The 18,821-nt window shown below is 41.3% G+C and overlaps 1 protein-coding gene across 3 annotated transcripts in view; it reads right to left on the reverse strand.

The window, feature by feature from the left end:
* The window catches only part of IPPK (inositol-pentakisphosphate 2-kinase), a 29,804-nt gene that overhangs the window by 3,482 nt on the left and 7,501 nt on the right, over window positions 1-18,821 (reverse strand). For all 3 annotated transcript variants that reach the window (XM_059856175.1, XM_059856177.1, XM_059856176.1), the window contains exons 2-12: window positions 12,862-12,909; window positions 9,127-9,222; window positions 8,315-8,381; window positions 6,677-6,798; window positions 6,197-6,286; window positions 5,553-5,611; window positions 5,112-5,184; window positions 3,699-3,975; window positions 2,343-2,493; window positions 1,163-1,265; window positions 615-694 (exon numbers count right to left, since the gene is read on the reverse strand). In XM_059856175.1, the coding sequence (XP_059712158.1) occupies window positions 615-694; window positions 1,163-1,265; window positions 2,343-2,493; window positions 3,699-3,975; window positions 5,112-5,184; window positions 5,553-5,611; window positions 6,197-6,286; window positions 6,677-6,798; window positions 8,315-8,381; window positions 9,127-9,222; window positions 12,862-12,909 (1,166 nt within the window). The remainder of the gene's footprint in view (window positions 1-614; window positions 695-1,162; window positions 1,266-2,342; window positions 2,494-3,698; window positions 3,976-5,111; window positions 5,185-5,552; window positions 5,612-6,196; window positions 6,287-6,676; window positions 6,799-8,314; window positions 8,382-9,126; window positions 9,223-12,861; window positions 12,910-18,821) is intronic.

An 18,821-nucleotide genomic window follows, 5' to 3' on the forward strand; every position in this document is an offset into this window, starting at 1 on the left:
CAAAAGCAGAAAAGGGACTGCAACTCCTACTTAGGCTCAAGGTAATAAAACATTTAGTATGCTGTCCAAGCATGCTAAGGGATGGAGGAGTTCTGAAGTCAGCCATTGCACAAGTCATGTCCATCACTAACACTTCACTGGAGAACTGCAGGACAAATGCAGAAAACAGTATTCTCCAAAAATAAAAGGGCTCTGGTGAAGCAAAGCCTCCTGCCTGACAGCCAAAGCTGTCACCTCTTGATTACTGCCTTGGATTTATTCTAACTGGGCCATTAAAGGCAACTCAGCTTGAAAAATCTCTCCTATGAGAACACCAAGGCAGAAACTGTACCTAGTCCATCCAGAGCTACTCTGAACAGTCAATTCAAAGTTTAAGAAGGGAATAAATATAAAACTTTGATCTTTTTGATCAACTTAAAACTCTTTAGAAAGAGACATTGATCATAAATGTCTTAGAACTATACTAAAATGCTCACAGCCAAATATTTGGACACACCACCCCCCCACACACACATCCCACACTTTTTTAAAGTGATTGAATTGCCTGAACAGTACAAACATCCCAAGTTCTAAACAACTGGAGCCATTCCAAAGCAGATACAGGCAGCTCTTACCATTCATCTTGCAGGCAGGGGGAAAGGGCAATCATGATGGAGCAGTCTTTAGCAGTCATTGCTATTCTGTACTGCTGCACCTGTACAACAGAAAACAGCACACATTTTCTCTTAAGATTGGTGTTTTCCTGAGTAAAGCATCCTGTTCCTTACAAAAAGCAGCACTGCTCTCCCTGCCTCGGTATGTTGGCACTTTAAGAGCTGGAAATTCTCTCTGGAACAGAAGGTTGGCTGGAGCAGGTGCTTTTGCAACATCCTGTATAAGAGTCAGGCTTATTTCCTACAGATCATGCTGCTAAAGGCCAAACAGCACCAGTTCCTGCAAATGCTTCCTCAGTTTAAAAAGTAAATAGTTTTCTTTTTCTCTCAGGAACTGGTGCTACAAGCTTGTTTTTAACTGCTTCTGCTATAAAGGTGAACCCTGACACAGGGAAGCACTTTAACTGCACAGACCCAAGAAACCAGCAGTGCTGGCTCCATCCATTATCCAGCCCTTTCAATGAGGTTAACACTGACAGACCAAATAACCTCAGGAAGCTGAGAAGTACCTTTGTTAATGCAAATGCCACTGTCCCATCATCTTCCAGGGAAAGGTCCAGCAGCTTCTCATAAAACGCTTCGTTGTAAGGTCCATCTATCTGTAATGTACTTCTAAATAAATGTTAAAAGAAGATTTACAGACAGCCAAAACCATGTGCTGGTTTTCAGTGTGATCTTTCCTCAGCAGCCCAGACACTCAGATTGGAACAACCCAACAATAACACTGACAAACATATCCAAGTATTAACCCACGGCCAGCCAACATCACAGCAGTCCCTGCTATTCTCAAATCACTCAAGATTTGCTGCTGCTTAGGATCTGGGTTGTGTGGGGTTTTATAAACATGAATCATTCTTAATCCACTGCCAGCTCTGTATCACTGCAAAATTATGAGGTTTTTGCAAAAAAAAGGGTAAGTTTCAAAATTTGTAGCTGTCTGCAGGAGCTCCAGAAGCCTTGCTGAAAATACATATAAAAGAAATATATAATAATATCTTGATATCTATTTTTATATGTATATTATATTACTTTGTACATAAGAAGTATAAACTGGGGGCAAAGGCATATCTGACAGGCCCTGCTCCAGCACCATGTACTAATGGGGGGTGTCCTGGGCTCCCCTTTGAACAGCTGAGACCCACTGAGAAGCTGAACCCTGCCAGGGGAGTCTGTCCCACACAAACCCCACGCAGATCAAAGAACACATCTTCCAGTGCTCTGCACTAGCAGCAGTAGCAGCTCCTGAGTGAAGCCAGAGTGCCCTCGTGTGAGCACAGGAGAGGAACAGCACCCCAGTGCAGGCTGCTTGGAGCAATTATAATCACACAAATAAGCCTTATTTGAGGGGAAAAACCACAGCAGCTTGCATTCATCATTGCAGAACATCATTATTCCTGCAGACATTCCCAGCTCTGCAGGTACTGGGGACAGGAGAAAGAAACCACCCCTTTCACTGGACCTCTCTGCAAATACACCACCCCCAGTACTAAGAGAGTGTTCTCCTCTCTTAGCCCATAATCATTACTTTAGAATTCAGGCCAAAGTGACCAACATCAGCTGGAAGTTTAGTCAGAAGTTCAGAACGTGCCATGAAGAAAGGTTGTACAACAGAACAGAGTGTGTGCACAGAGCCAATCCTGCTGCAGTCCTGGTTACTCAGGACTGGAAAGAAAAGCCATCAAGTCTTACCTCTCTTCAGGAAATTCCTCCAAGTACTGTTCAACTCTACTGTACAAAGGATAGAGTCCTTCAATATCCAGCATGTCAAGCATCTGAGCCTGAAGGGTTTTATAAAGGAGACAACCCCTCGGTAAACCAGAGCTTTCCAACTTATGTTTACCTAGAAGAAAATGCATTTTAAAATAAGGCAGACACAAGTCTTAACTTTAATTTGCCATTACATGTGCTTGTTTAAAAGTCCAAATACTTTTTTGTCCAGTCATGGGTAGGGGGAAACCTCAAAACACTTCAGTTTCCAAACAAAAGTGCAAGGTACAGGTACTGGCCTGCACATTTAAACAGCTCATCTTGGACTGAAAACACCTGGTATTCAACTCTACAAACTACCTGAAAAAACAAACACCAAAACACACCCACATCCACTGCAATCTCCTCATTTTGAGTCCACAAGAGAAATTTTTCATCTGAGTTTGAAGCCACCACAAATGCACTTGGAACAGTATCAACTGCTGACAGTAATTTAGCACTTCAGCTCTGGGGTCTTTTTTATACAGTGTAATGAATTGTATTTGCTCTAATTTCTCTAGGACAGCTCCCTCTCCAGCACTACAGCAAACCATGGGCAGTGAAAAAGATCTTCCTCAAAAGCAGAGAAAGAAATGTGCTGTTTGTATAATTAGGATAACTGGTAGCATCTTGAATAATTAGAGCTTTACAGAATTTATGCACTGAGGAATTAACATAATTTACAATTTTCCTACTCTCACTTCCCATTCCTCTTCCCTCTGGTATTCAGACCTCTCTTCACCAGGAGAAGAGCAGCTGAAGAAAAGAACATGAGCTGTGCCCTGGTAAGGGTTGACAGGAGAAGCAGAGAAAGGCAAAGCACAGGAGTTGTAATAAACAAGCCAAAGCAGCCCAACTTCATCACATACAACATGAAAATTCCCCACTCATTTGGAATACCTGTGATTGTTATCAGCTCAAACTGCTGTTTTCTTCCCTTTTTCCTGTACCACCTCCTGAATTTTTTTTATTTATTTATTAGATACAGTGCTGTAAGTGCTCACTACAGTGTCACATTGTATTAAGAACAATTATCTGGCAGCTAGGCGGCTCAGAACTCTTTTTTTAAATGCCACCAGAATTCCCGTTTCCATTCTCATATCAGTATTTATAACCAAGAGACAAAGATCTGAATTGTTACATCAGGCAAGGCTCTGAGGAACCTGCTCTGGTGGGAAGTGTTCCTGTCCGTGGCAGGGGGCTGGACTGGGTGGCCTGTGAAGTTCCCTTCCAACCCACACCACTCTGGGATTCCACAAACAGGAAATTATGGACAGGTTTTACAATATTATCCCTTACCATTTCTTACTAGCTCCTTATTAAAAGCACTTGCTTCACAGTAGCTTCTCCCTTGTGAAATGGGAACTGTCTTCATGTCTCCTGCCCTGCAGGTGTCGGTGCTGCTCAGCAGCGCCATGGTGATCACGTGGATCAGCTCCTTGACAACTGTCCTTGTGCAGTGGGGGCTGACCAGCCCGTTGGAAGGGAAAAAGAAAGGTTTTAAGTGACGAGCAAGTTCATTCCAGTCAGAGACACAGTCCTGGTCATCCTTACAGCCATAAATTAGTTCCCCATTCTGCAACAAGGAGAAAAAGAAGTCTTTAGGCACATCAGGAAGTCAAGTTATTCATACTGAGCTATTCAGAGCATCAGGTCTACTATTTTAGGCATAGGAAAGTGTCATTACCTTAACATTCTGCATACAGACACCCAACATTCCCAATCTACTAAAGATTTGTCCTCTTAAGTCTAATCAGAACCTGAAGTAACAACCTCAGAATGAAAACCAAAACCACTGTTTAAATCAAGTGGTACTTTCCCAACTTAATGGCCTGTAAGGAATCAGAACAATACAGGTGAATGATACTTGGCACATTTTCCTATCACTTCTTTCTGAATAATGTCAGCAGTGAAAGAGCAGCGTGTGAAAACCCTTTTTTACCAGCCCAGACCAGCAAAGGGAAGGCTGTGAAAGGGGACAGAAAAGGCGTGATAGCTACTTACTAGTACAAAAAGAGGGCAGCTCATAGAAGTTTAAGTCATTCAAATAGCTGATTTAATATTGGAAATAAATTGAAAGAATCTCATTTCTTAGAATTAATCTGAAAATCTCCACAAATCATCAGTTACTGCTTCATATTTTTCCTACATGAGTGTCATGGAATGCCACTTTCCCCTTCCTCAGTGAGGTCTGCATCAGTGATCTAACAGGAATCTAAAACAAAGTATTTGCAGCAACATGCCACGTTCTCCATTTTCTTCTTCCTGAAGCAGTACATAAAGTTTTAAAACTTTGGTCAACTTAAGAGTCCTTTTCTGTTAATTGCTCCTCAGTGATTCCTTCCCACTAATTCATTCCCCAGGGAATGGTCACAGCCCCAAGGCTGCCAGAGTTTCAGGAGCATTTGGAAAATGCTCTCAGCCACAGAGTGGGATTGTTGGGGTGCCTGTGCAGGGCCAGGAGTTGGACTTGGACAATCCCCATGGGTGCTTCTAACTCAGGATATTCTGAGTCTGAGAATTCTGGCAAATTATTATTTCTCTGTCCTCATCTGAAATCTAACTAAGAACTTCCCTGTTTCCTTCTCTTGATGGGGTCTGACAGTGATGGTCTGATTAGGTAGGCTTGAAAGAAGATCTTGACTGTTTAGATGCTCAAGTCAAATTGTTTAAAATCCAAGGTAAAAAAAGCAAGCAAAGATTTAACTTTACCTTAAATATTTTCAAGTTGTTCTGTGCCTCCTGTAATAAGCTCTTCAAAGCAAAGTGCATTCTTTGCTTATTTCTAGGGAAAACAAAGCCAAGAATGTTTCATCACAGCCTTTGGATGTTCACACCTGACATGAGTGCATGCACTGAGCACATTACTCACACTGAGGTCATGGCAAAGGCAAAGTGAACTTCAGATCTGAGTACATTAAACAGCTCTTGGGTGAAATGTTATGCTGCAAAAGGCAGCTCTGATTGCTGAGATAGGTGTAAAGGGCAAAATAGCAGATTATATAATCACTGTGAAGGTCCAGACAAGCCAGCATGGATCATCCACAATACCTCAGTGAAAGGCAAAGTAATCCAAGCAAGAAATCTGTAATGCAGGCTTTTTTTTTTTTTTTTTTTTTTGGGGGGTGGGTGGCAAAACCACAGAATCCTTACCCTGAGAAGAGATCCAATGGGCAATATTTACTTGGTCGCTTCCATTTTCCATTGGCTACCTGTGGAAAACCCAGAGCACTGCTGTTACCCTCTCTACCTGGAACAGCTGCTCCCCCATTTAACAGCCAGGTCTGTGGCACTGACATCCTGCCTTCAGAGGTCAGGATATTTAAACCACTTTGAACACAAAATTCATGACCACTGTGGGTGGCTTTAACTCAAGTCACTCAAACTGCATTCACAATGGAGAAAGGTTAAATCCCAGGGAGTCACAGTCACTCCATTCCAGAGTCTCAGCAGGCACAAGTCCATGAACTCCGTGCCTGTTACGTGCTGTTTGTTCTAAGTCACAGAATGCACTTGGTGAGCTGATCTGGGAAGGAAGTTCCACATCAGAGTTGACCCAATCACAGCGTTCATAGTCCCCAAAGGCTGATATTGTATTTGTTTGCTTCCAGCTTCCCACAGAACTTGTTCCATCTCTCACTAAATAAATTCACACCCAGCAACTCAGCTGTGTATCCTCCTACCAGCTTTAGTCATATCAGAGATTTGAGCAAGTTTCAACAGGAAAGCAAGCCTGGAACAGCAAACAGAGCACAGTAGAGCACAGCCAAAGGAAAGCAGGGTGACTTAATAATTACCTTTAGATGCTGATGCATACAGTAACGACACACCTTGTGCTTTATCTCCTGTGAAACATGGCTGGAAAAGGGAATGAAGCCACACTTTGGCTAAAACAAACAAACAAAATAAGATCGTAAATACAAATGTCTCTCTCTATAGAAATATAAAGGCATACAATATGCAAATCTTTCCAGTTAAAGGAAAATCTTTTAAAATTAGAAAAAATTCCAGCACTTAAAAGCTGAATTACTCCCTATTATTTTAAAAAATAACGACATGCCAAACTGCTGTGACCTACAGAAAAGCCTATAACACCTGGGAATTTCCCAAGTTTCAAAAGATGGGGAATTGGAAGAGAGAGGAGGCTGCTTCCTCCTATGGGTCACAGAGAAACAGTGAGCTCTGCCTTCCCCCACTGCTGCACTCCTTGGAAACGGCAGAGTGTAGTGCAGGAGCACAAAGCAGCCCCTGTGCCCCGGGGCTGTGTCCCTGCACACCTTGATCTCGATGCAGAGGATGGGCCGGTGCTCGGCGAAGCGGAAGGGCTGCAGCCGCGTCAGGTTGGGAAGGCACATGGCGTAACCGCTCAGCGTGTCCATGTCCTTGTCACAGCGACACTCTGCGACAGCAGGGGACAAACAACACCAACAGGGAGATTAGCTCTGGGGCGTCTGCTCACTCTGGAGCAGTCTGGGTCACCAGGTGGGGCGTGGGAACAAGCGGGGAAGGACAGGACACAGGTTTATCAGCTTCAGCCAATTGTGCATTTGCACAAAGCTGCCCTCCCCATTATCAACGCCTGGTTTCAGTTTCCTCAAAACTGTCCCAAGAGCTGCTGTTAATGGCCAGCTCCCAGCTCATCCCAAGAAAGGTGAGGCCTGAAACAGCAAGGAAATGGATTAGCCAACAACAGATAACGTGACTCATTCGTGTATTTGTTCAAAGATGTGATCTGCCCTTTGCTTACTATGCATGACCTACAATCCCTCAGCTGACTCAAAAGGATCTGAGAACTGGCAGGAATATCATAAACTCAAGAGGCATTCTGCATAAAAATCCTTTGAATAACCTCTCTCCACGTGCATCCTTTGGGACAAAGAAAGGTCTGTGAGACTGTAGTTCAAAGTTAACAAGGGCACACAGCCCCAGATTTTCGAGTACCTGTTACTAAATAGACAGGCAGAACACACGTTCCTGTTACAGCTTCCACTGCTAAGAAAAATGCCCCCTCTGAAAAATATACTGCAACAGAAAAAATAAATCTGAGAAACCAAAGCCTCAGGCACCAGCCTGTCATGCCATACTGCTTCACCAGGATGAGCAAGAAGCCTTCTGTCTCCAACAAAATGTTGAGGTTTGTTTTCTTTTTCTAAATTTAAGCAAAAGTACATCCTTCACACCTTCACAGCTGAAAGCCATTTGCCAAAACAGAAAGGCACAGAAATCTGAAGTATTAGAGAAGCTCTTTCGTATGTTACACAGGCTTATGTGAAGAGAAACATTAAAAAAAAAAAATCCTTGACGTTTGTAAACAATTCCTGCTAAAAATGGACAGTGATATTCACTGTTGTGAAGCACCTGGACACTTCCCCACAACCACACTGCAAGCCCCAGCAGCTGTGGACACACAAAGTTTAACTTGGAAAAATAAAACTAAATTCTATCATTCACTTCCACCAGAGTATCATTGGTTTTTTAACTTTTATTAGACACTATTAACTTTCCTCACTTCTTCCCGGCACTGCGGACCTGTGCTCACTAAATGTAAATTAATTCCTTTTTTTTTTCCTGGATGAAAGGCATCAAAGCACTTGACTACAGTACTTTGATTTAACACTGTATTTATCTTCAAGGAATTTTGCTAAAGCAGGAGTTTCTGGCCATTCTCAGTAACTTTTGGGAACATAAGACACCACGAGGGCCAACCTCTTTGCCTATTTTAGAGCTATCACATACCACTTTTATTTCCAGAACAGAATCCAGTTTTTCCACAACAAATGTTAAACTTATCATTGTCTAAATATTAATAAAGGTTTCCTTATATTCTGTAGTGTGATGCTTTTTTCACTTTAGAACAAAGGAAAATGCTTTACAGCTTGAGGAAGCCCCTTTCTAATCCCACCCCTGGCACTTACCTGGCCTCTCTGGCTGGATTTTCAAACAGAGCTGTCTTACAAAGTCTAAAGGCAGTTGAATAATTTCCTATTGGGGAACAAAAAAGAAAATATTTTAATGCAAAAATTAATACCCAGTTTGTGAGTCTTGAAATGGAGCAGCAAAGCACACTGAAGCATGTAGTCAGCAGCTTCTCCTTCTGATTCACTGTCTGTGAACACCTGTACCTGCAATCACATGCAACACCTGCTCCTCTACAAAAGCCAAGGACTAATTTAAATAAATGCATGACAAAGAGCATTTTCAGTGCAAGTTTAATGTGTGTGAAGGAACCTGCATCACTTTGTCCTTTCCACAAATGAAAAAGTCCCATGTCTCACATCCCAGCCCTTCCAAGGCAGAACTGTGTAACTCAAGTTCCAGGTGAAGCTGTAACTTTTTCACTTATCTGATGTGCAGTGAACAAGATCTGGCTGCCCTGAAGAGCAGAGCAAGAAAAATGTGACCTCTGACTGCACAGAAACCTCAACAATTTATATGAACCAGGTTTCTCTCCTTGTTTTGCAGTTAGTCTAAAAATCTCTCTCACACACATGCCCCTCTTGCCTTAGGCAGAGCAAAGAAATGACCACACTTTTCATCAGTAGCTGAATCAGCCAAAGCCCTGAGTACAATCCAATCACCTCATCAGCACAGAGCAGGCTCCCTGTCTGCATCCAAATGCTTCCTGTGTGCAAACCCTGTTAGTTCCTTTCCCTGGCACTCAGTGTTCCCCCAAACACTTCAGTGTTTACAATGCCTAAGCCATTTATTTTAAAAACAAATCATTTACCCCATGGTGAACATAGTTCTCCCCAAAGAACTGCTTCATCACATGTTTTCCAAAGTCTACGATGTTTTGCAGGTGGTGTAGTATTTCCTCTGGAGTCTGGAAGACAGAAATGTAGTAACTGAACTCCAAAATAACGATAACAACACTCCAGAACACACACACACATCCTGGTCAGTGATTTAACAAATAACTTCATTGCTGAGCTTGGCAGGTCAGTGCACACTGAAATCTAACAGACACATCAAACCTGCTACATTTGTTTTCCTACTGCCGCCTCAGGGCTGGGACAAACAGAAAAATGGTCACAAAAATGATTCTTCTTCAGTTTCAGGAGACAAAGGAGAGAAAAAGTGACAAAGGTGGAACAAGGGGAGACTGCTCAAGACCAACTCTGACCATTTTTCTTAAAAGAGCTCACAGAACTCCAGCAGTGCAAAGAGGTGCCCAACAGCTGCAGAGCAGAGGAGGCTTGGAGTGTCACAAAATACATCAGGGACATTGGGAACAGAATGGCTGCAAAGACTGAGCCATATTCCAAACCTTGGCATGAACAGGTACAGAACTTGCCACCTGTCCCAAATCCTGCCCCAGACAGTGAAAAATCTTATTCTAATGTGATAGTCTGTAATTTCATTAGGAAACGTTTTCTATGAAACAAGAAGCCAAAAGTTAGAAAGGAAGCTCCAGGAGTACTGGAATCAGGACAGGGACAACTGCACAGTCAGACCTGGACAGACTCCCAGCAAAGGAGCTTTACACAACATTACCCCATTCCCAGCACTCCAGCACACTCTGCTTCTCTGCAAGGTGTTTTATTGTTACAATAGAGAACCTCAAAGCAAACTCTCTTAAAACCTCACAGTAAGATTCAGTGGAGGAAAAGAAAGTGCAACACTTGGGTACATGTCAGCAAACCAAAGAGGAAAAACACGAGCAGGAGAAAAAATAAATAAAGAGAGCAGAGTAAGAGGAAATAAAATACTAGAGGACAACACCCAGACACTGACCTAGCCTAGAGAAAGGAGGAAAGACCACATCCAGCACTAATCACAAATGACAACACAGGCCCTTCCTTAACTTAGACAAATCCTGAATGGTGAGAAGGAACATTTCATCATCTTATCAGGAACAGAAATCTCAGCTAATTCCCATTTACAGATGGTTCTGACCTGGTTTGCTGATGTACTCAGCACCCACAGGTTTGTGTTTGGTTGGGGTTAACACACACAGCCTCTCGGACTCAGAAATAAGCACTTCTTTACAATTTACTGTTCTCACTTTTACTACATGGAAAGAGTCATCAGTTAAAAAGATCAATACAACCATAAAATTATAAATCAAGCTGAAAATGTCTTTTTGATATATCTAAATGAAACAAAAAACAACTAACAGGCTATCACCTTTTAATATCAAAACCCACTAAGATAAAAAGGTTTTGAAGGACCTATTATTACTGCCAGCTTACTCACCAAAACTCAAATAGGCTTTATACAATAATTTTTTTTTATTTTCATGAAGAAGATCATATGCTAAAACAGCAATATGCAATTAAAAGCACTCCATGAGGCTGAACTTGACTTTCTATTCAAGCAATGCAAGCTCTACAGTTACATTATTGTTTTTCAATCATAACCATAAGGTTCCAATGCACAACATTACCAATTTGTTCAACTACTGGATTATCTAATCCCAAATTCATAATTAAACAGATAATTAAATGTACCAAGCAGCATCCAGACTTCTTTACCTTTCCCAAAGGAGTTAAGCAGAAGAGACAGACCTATTTGTTCACATCTGAATTTCAGTGTGTGTATTACTAGAAAATATTTTGCTTGAACTGCTTCCTTCAGCATTGTTTACCTTGGATGACCTGTGATGTCATGCACAGACACAGAACACTTCAGAACCTAACTCATTTTGCTTTAGTCAAGAATACAGATTATACCTAAAAAAATAAAATGAAACATTTTCCCTGTCATTCTTGCTATGTGCAAGTTTATCCCAAAACTGATTTCTCCAGGCTTTGTTTACTGATCTGATGATAAAATATTTATTCTGTTCTGCTCCAAGAAAAATTTTTTTCAAAATCAATCACCAGAATAAGTAAATATATTCAAATTACAAAACCTTCTCTTTAGAGAGAATTGGGAATCACCAAGTCCACACACTCCCAATGCAAGGCAAATGCAGAACTGGAGCCAGCTCTCCTCAAAATACAACACTGGAATGTGTATGCCCAGCCTCAGTGCTGTGCTAACTGAAAAGTCACTTCCTGCCTTCCTTTGTGACTCTCTCATACTTTGTCAATTTGCTAAAAACTATTACTATGCAACAATCTCTTGGAAGTTAAAATTAAAAAACTGAAAAACTAAAAAGAAAAAGGGGCAGGCATTCGGTGTTCTGTTTTCTTAAATAAACTGCAACAGACTGACTTCTTACATAAAGTTGTGGTCTAGTCCTCTCCTGCTATACTAAAAATTGAGATAAGCACTGTTTCCTTTCTTGTGGTGCACTGGACTCATTGCTCTTGTTAGCACTAAACATTATTATCTTGAGCTACTACCAAAGCACAAGATACATTTTTGAAATCCTGCCAGTATAAGCAGCTCAAAAATCTACTTGAATCGTACTTTGGTTTTACCAGACCTTTTTTCAAGTTAAGTAGTAGCAGAAAGACCATCAAATAACTCACACATATGCTGTGTTCACTAATTTTGCCTTCCTCTACTTCAGCAAACTGTCCCTTGTAAAACTGGATGCTTTTCACATTAATCTTCCTGATTTAAAGCAATAAAATCCCCCTTGTAGATTTTTACTTTACATTCATCCTTGTTTCTTTTTTCCTAAAATTAGGCACACACACCAGTTCTCAGTAGAGCCCCAATGCTTTTGTGTTCCCCTCATCAGAACAATGTGTCACTGTGCCTCACAAAGCCATGGCTCAGGGGCTGCTGTAACTCAAGCCATGCCCTGTATCTCTCAGGTAACACACCCTAAAGACTCCTCTCAAGGTTGAGGAAATGAAAGAATTTGAACCTTGTGCTGTCTTTACTCATTTTTCTTCCTTGGAACACTGTGTTTTTGCTCCACCTTTGGTTTTTGATCATTTTTTTATCCCTGTTCAAAGAAATCTAAAGTAACTCACTTCAGCTCCTTCTCGAGCAGGAAAACCTTACTGTTCCATGGAAGAAACTGGGAGATTGTGTCCTGCCACATTCTTTTTGTTACAGCTAGGACACTCAGTCACTGATTGGCAAAGGGTATTCTGTGAACATTTCATGTGTTTGTTCAGACTCCATGGCTTTTTAGCTACTGAACAGGTGGTCAACAGCAGACCTTGACCAGAACACCAGCTCTGTGCAGCTCCTGTTCTGTCCCACCTGGCTACAGCCAGTAAAACTCCTTTCTTGCTCAGCATCCCTGTGCTCCCACAGGTGGATATGGAACATTTATTTACACTGTGCCACAGCTGAAAGCTCTGCCCTCTGACACACAGCAGCTCACACCCTGCCCCACACAGAGCTCGTGGTATCAGCACTCACATCATCCCAGTTACATAAGACAACCTCAGATTTCCTCCTGTTGCCAAACCCCCTGAAACACAGGCACGTTTCAAAACATCCATTTGTTCTTACTCCTGCCAGCCACAGCTCTTTTACAGGTTTCTTGTTTCTCCTCACACTGGCTATTAGTTTTCCCAGGGGCATTCAGCAACAGGACAGGTTTAAATCTTACCTTATTCTGGTTGGGGGGGGACTTCAGAAACCGTAGCACCACACAGCGCTGGAGGAAAATAGGAAAGAACAGGGATTTGTTAGCATTTATAAACACCACAATGGTCTGACTCCCCAGTGCACCTCTCTGAGAAATTAAGGGAAAAAAAAAACAAACAGAAAAGCACATTTTAGATGGTTATTTCACTCAACTTGTAATCAAATACATCAGCTGAAATCAAACAGAGCAATGTCTGCTGCCAGCTCTGCCATCAGCTGAACGAGGCAGCCACTCTGCATTTCCAGTCACCAGTACACCAGGGAAATGCTCCCTTAGCTTACAGCACTGCTCTGAAAATCTGGGAAAGCTCACATGGAACCACAAACACCCCCACCCTGGTATCTGTGCACCACAGCTCCCCAAAAGGGACACAAGGCCCATTTCCCTTACAGTATCAGCAGAGCATTACAAATTATTAAGGAGACACTTATCAGTTACCAGCAGCAGCTACACAGCTGAACTTAACACTAAATTAAACCCTGCTGCTTATAAACTTCTGTGGAGTAAATACATAACACAGGAACAAATATAGCAGGTTTTCAAATATTTTACCTTAAAACCATAGAAAAACTCACTAATTTTTGTAATTTTTACAATTGTTATCAGTTTTGTAACAATTCAAAAAGCTTGACACTTTACAAATTAAAATCAATGTCTGACAGTGTTAAGGCATCTGCAGCCTTAAAAGGCAACACACAGCCCTGCCTCTGGTCTGCCTAAATATCTAATAGAAGAGATATTTACTTCCACTGATGTAGTTCAGCCTATTCAGGTACAATGGGTACAATACCAACAGCTGGGCACCACAGAAGGTGGAGACAAACAGCTGTTTTCCAGAGTTACCTCTTAGCCAGTCTGTCACCATTTGGGCCTTCCCAAGACACACCAAAAAGGATTACATCCATTTAAAGCACTACCACGGAAGTACATTCAGATTTGCTGACAAAGACAATGCAGATAAAATATCCCAGTTGCTCTTCAGGTTTATGGAATCCAAGTTTTTTCCCTTCCAAATTATTTGCCATTAAAAAACTCCCCACAGCATGACAGCACCAGATCTATTCCATGTTTCAGAGCTGAAAGCTGTTTCTGCAGAGGCTGAGGGGGAGAGCTGCAGATATCTTTAATTACTAACATGGAGAGAAAGAGGAAACAAGCAAAACTAATGACAATGTGCCATCAAAAACAATGGCAAAACTGGGTCCAGGTTCAGACACTGCCACTGAAAACCAGACAAGGCCCCTTCCAGACCTATAAAGCCTCATGCCACCATAAATCTCAACCTTCACCCACATCTGGAAAACACTCTCACATAAAAGGACACTTTGCTGTTCATTTGATTTGTCCTGCAAGATCCAAACAAGATCCCACCAGGGTGGTAATGACAGTCACCTGGATTTGACAAGATGCCTGGTGACACTTCCTCTCTCTCTGTCATTATGCCCTACACAAGGGTAACAGGGTTACTCTGTGTGCAGTGTGTTATTCTTACAGTGTTTCAACCATTTGGGTCTCCTGCTTTAATTATTCATTAGTAAGTGGATCAGCGATGGAGCGATCTGATTATCACTTCTAATCCACTGAGAAACATGATTCTGTAATCTTTCAAGGCTAGTGTAGATATTTATCTTTTAATCTTTTCCCAGCCAAGATTCCAACCACTGCTCTAGAAAATTTGATTTACTCTCACAGGACTCAGGAGAGTATTTGTTCATCAGCAAGTAATTTCTGATTTGGCAAAATGACCAAAATTACATATGGCAAAAGAAGAACATGTTGTTGGCCTAAAGATGTCAAAAGGAAACACAGCACTGTTCAAACAAACTTCACAGATGCACTTAAACCAACCAGCACAAATTACATTTCAGTAAGACTATTAGATGATTAGAGGAAATTAAAAAAAAAAAAAAAAAATCACCAAAGAAACAAAAACCTACCCCATAACCAAACCTCAAAAAAACCCTCAAAACACTTCTTTCCCATTTTGAGGCAAGTTTCCAGCTAGATACATCCCTTTGTGCATTTCAATACCAGTTCCACAGCACCAAGGTTAATCCATCAGATGTCACAGGTGCCAACTGCTTCAGAAGTATCATCACCAAAAATATTGGCCCACATTTTTCATGCTATTGCATTTCTGATTCACTTGGCTGATTCTTTACTTGGAAATATTGTGGGTGGTTGTTGGCATGAGGGTTTTTGTCAGTTATCTTAAAATGCCTTCAATTTTATTTACAGATTGAACATCAAATATGTGCCATACTTATCTGCATGCACAAGAATGACCCAAATTCCTAAGGGAATGGATCTCTGAAGAGGCTGTCACTACTCCTTAGCACTTTGAGAATCAGCTCAACTAGATCCTAATGCTCCCTACATTTCCCTCTCCACGACCAGTGGAAGGGCTCACAGAGGCACTAGCACCACTTCCATCAAGGCACTGGCACCATCAGAGTATTTAGTTAGCTGGATAACAGTCCCAGAGAGATAAAAAGATGAAAAAAGCAGGCTGCAAGCAGAAGGGGAAAAAAGAAACAGTGCATGGATGTAGGCAAATGTAACATGTAAAACATTAAAAGGCTTCATATGTTTTGATGTAAGATAAGTTAGAAAAATAATGAATTCAAAGGAAGAATTCTCTACAATTTTTTTTAATCCTTGCATATGTTCAGTCTCCATTCAGCGACAAAAGACTAAAAATAACCCACCCATCAGAACATCACACACTACTGCTATTACTCTCAAATAAGGAATTTAAGGACAACTCTCCCATGAGAGCAGAGCACAGCGTTATGGCAGATAACAATGTTCTTAGTGGCTCCAGGCCCATACTAGGCCTACAACAACAACCCTTTCCAATTGTTATGGAAAACTGAAAACAAACACTAGCAACAAGGATACCGAAACTTGTGTCTCTGAAAACACATCCACAAGCGCTGGGCCGCAGATGATGTAACCAGAGGTGTTCCCGGGCAGCTCCATCCCAAGCCACAGGGTTGGTTGGAGTCTGCAGCCCGCAGTTTACAGCCCCACCAAGAAAGGCAAACACTTCTTTAGCACCCCATCAGCAAACAATTGTTTGGGTTAGAGCAGAACAAAGTTAAGGACTGTCTATAAGGAGTGAAGGAGATGTGGGAGGAGCTGCGAAAATATTCGAAATCGGCGGCACCACAGACCAGCGGGATTGTACACATACAGCTCTCGTCCTCGTGTGTCCTGGGCTTGCTCCCCAAAAGCTTACCTGTAAGAACTTTTATTCTCCAGAGCAGTCACTACAGCTATTATATTAATCTTACTCGATAAAATCCAAAAAATAAAGTAATCCTTGGTAGCTCGACCAAAATATGACTGGAATCAATCCAGGTACTTTGGATTAGGCAGTAGAATTATGAAACCAGGATAAAAGCTTACATTTGTTTCTTTACAGATTGGTGTTTGATAATGACCTTATTCTATGACCTCACTGTCATAAAATGCAGGCCTCCTGAACTGGAAGTTTTTAAAAGTTAAACACAACTGGGGCAAATCTATAATCTTGATATTCCCCTCCAGGGAACAACCTCGTTTGCATCATGGAAATTTTTTTCAGGTCTCTTGCTACATTAGTAACAAAAATCTAGATAAGAGCTGGTGGCAGTGAAAGAAATAGGAAAAAATAAAATTAGCTCAACTGCTGGTAAAATTGCTTAGATATACAGAAAGATGTGTATTTTCCCTCTGCTCACACAGGTTTAAAATAAGTTGCTGTACAAAACCACAAAGAATTGGCCTGTCCAAACACAAAGCCTGGGAAACATCAGCCTCTCCTTCTCCAAATAAGCAGGTTCACGTCATTTGTTATTACTCTATTATTATTCTAAGCAGCACACATTAACTGCTTTTGTCTGGAGGCAAAGCATTACTCTGACATCTCCTTCCAAACTGGAAAAGATTCTCATCTCCTTGATTCCCAACTTGGGCTCACATATGCAAGATCCACTGTTGAGAACAAGACTCTGAGAATCAACTTTTTAAGACCCAAAAGGAACTCCACCCCCCTTTCCACACCCATAATCTCCCTCACTCCACAACACCTCATAAATTCTGGCATCTAAAAACTCACCAGTATTTTTGCAGGCACTATTTGCAATTTTACAGCAATACCTGCTGCTTAAAAAGGCACACAATACAGAAACAGAGTAACTAAACCATCTTTCTTTTAAAAAAGAAGTTGTGTGTATTAAATTCACGAGTTTCCAATTATAAACATGAGGTGAAACACTCTCAAAGACTGGTAACAAATCTTCTCTACAATTCTTACTCTGCTGTTTTTTGCAAATAATTTCACACACCACCACCAGCCACTGCCAAAGGAGACAAAGATACAAAGTCAAATACTTTTGGAGAAAATAGTGTCTGTAAAGGCTCTGAATTTCTTTATACTTGTTTACTTAATTCACTGTTTGGCTGACCCTGAAGAGCTACCAAGAACTTACCTAACACAGCTCTAAGGATGCCAGACCTACCACTGTGGTTATTCAGTGCTACCTAATCATTGTGGGTTCACAACAACCTACAGCAATGGCACCTACAAAAAGTACATTCTAATTTTCAGTCCAAGGGAGGGAGACAAACTGAACACAGTGATATGCAAACATTGATTATTGACAGTTCCAAGGGTACTCAACATGAACTATGGAATTGTTTAGCTGATATGAAGCTATTCCTGCAGTAGCATACAGTAGCTGCATGCAATATTTCCCAACTAAAAAATTATTCTTTTTTTTTATTCCAAATCTACATCTCACAATCCCTTCAACTCCAATTCTAGTTTTAGGGGTTTGAACAGGAAACAACAGGTTTCCATTCAGAAAATACAATTTCTGGGTAGGAAAAAAATGGACAAAGATGTGTTATCTTCACATCTCAGAAAAGACAGTGAGAGGGAGAGTTTGTCCTTCTGAGAAATGGTGGAACTCAGTGAAAACATGCCCACCATACTGCCCAGATGCTTCAGACAAAGCTTACCTTCATGGTACTCAACACAAGACATTTTTAAAGGTCTCCTCATCCAGGGTCAGTGTGCTGTGCTATGTGAAGGGTTATGAGAGATGGAAACAAACTAAGTACTAGAAAATTTCGCAGCTTTTGAATGATCTACACTGGTAGTATCATACACAATTGTTTTCCAACTCAGTTTTGTTCTACATAAGGTGGATAAGAACACACAAAACAAAGTGAGGAAAGCTTCATTTCCTGCCAGTATGGAGGAAGTTTAGCAATTGCTCACACATAGTGCAAAGAAGCATTCAGAAATAGGAACAATACTCTTTTATTTAGCACAGGAGTCCTTGAAGAACAATGGTTTTATTTCTTAACATGAATAAAGGATTTCTGACATGGCATCTGGCTTTACACCATTCAATATGGCAAACCCTTATTTGAAAGCAAACCCCCATGACACTTGTTTTCTTTAGCACAAAGCTCACAGCTTGCATCAGACTTCAGGTGCTCATTACAATTTTTTTTCTGCTTGGTTATGATCTTGATTCCCATGAGAGTCAAGCACTACCTCAGGTTTCACTTTATAGCTAAGCTTCCATAACCTTGCAATGCACAGATGGTACCAATTCCGAGAGAATTTAATGACTGCACTCTGCAAGAGTGAGAAGGAAATGTCTGCCCTTCAGCCAAAGCAGCTAATCAGAGCACCTGAAATGATATCAAGTGATACACCCACTGGTATGAGGTGGAAATACATACCAGAGAGAGAACAGGATGAATAAACCCATTGATGCCTGGCCCTCAGTGTGCATTGGCACTGCCTGGGTAGCACAGCACATGGCCCTGACATTCTTGCTGTGAAACAAGGAAAAATGCTCCTTAATATTTAAAAGCATCTCAAATACCTCATCCATCTGTCAGACAGGTAAGTTGTACCA

The sequence above is a fragment of the Haemorhous mexicanus genome, chromosome 11 (assembly GCF_027477595.1).
Source record: "Haemorhous mexicanus isolate bHaeMex1 chromosome 11, bHaeMex1.pri, whole genome shotgun sequence".
NCBI classification, from domain to species: domain Eukaryota; kingdom Metazoa; phylum Chordata; class Aves; order Passeriformes; family Fringillidae; genus Haemorhous; species Haemorhous mexicanus.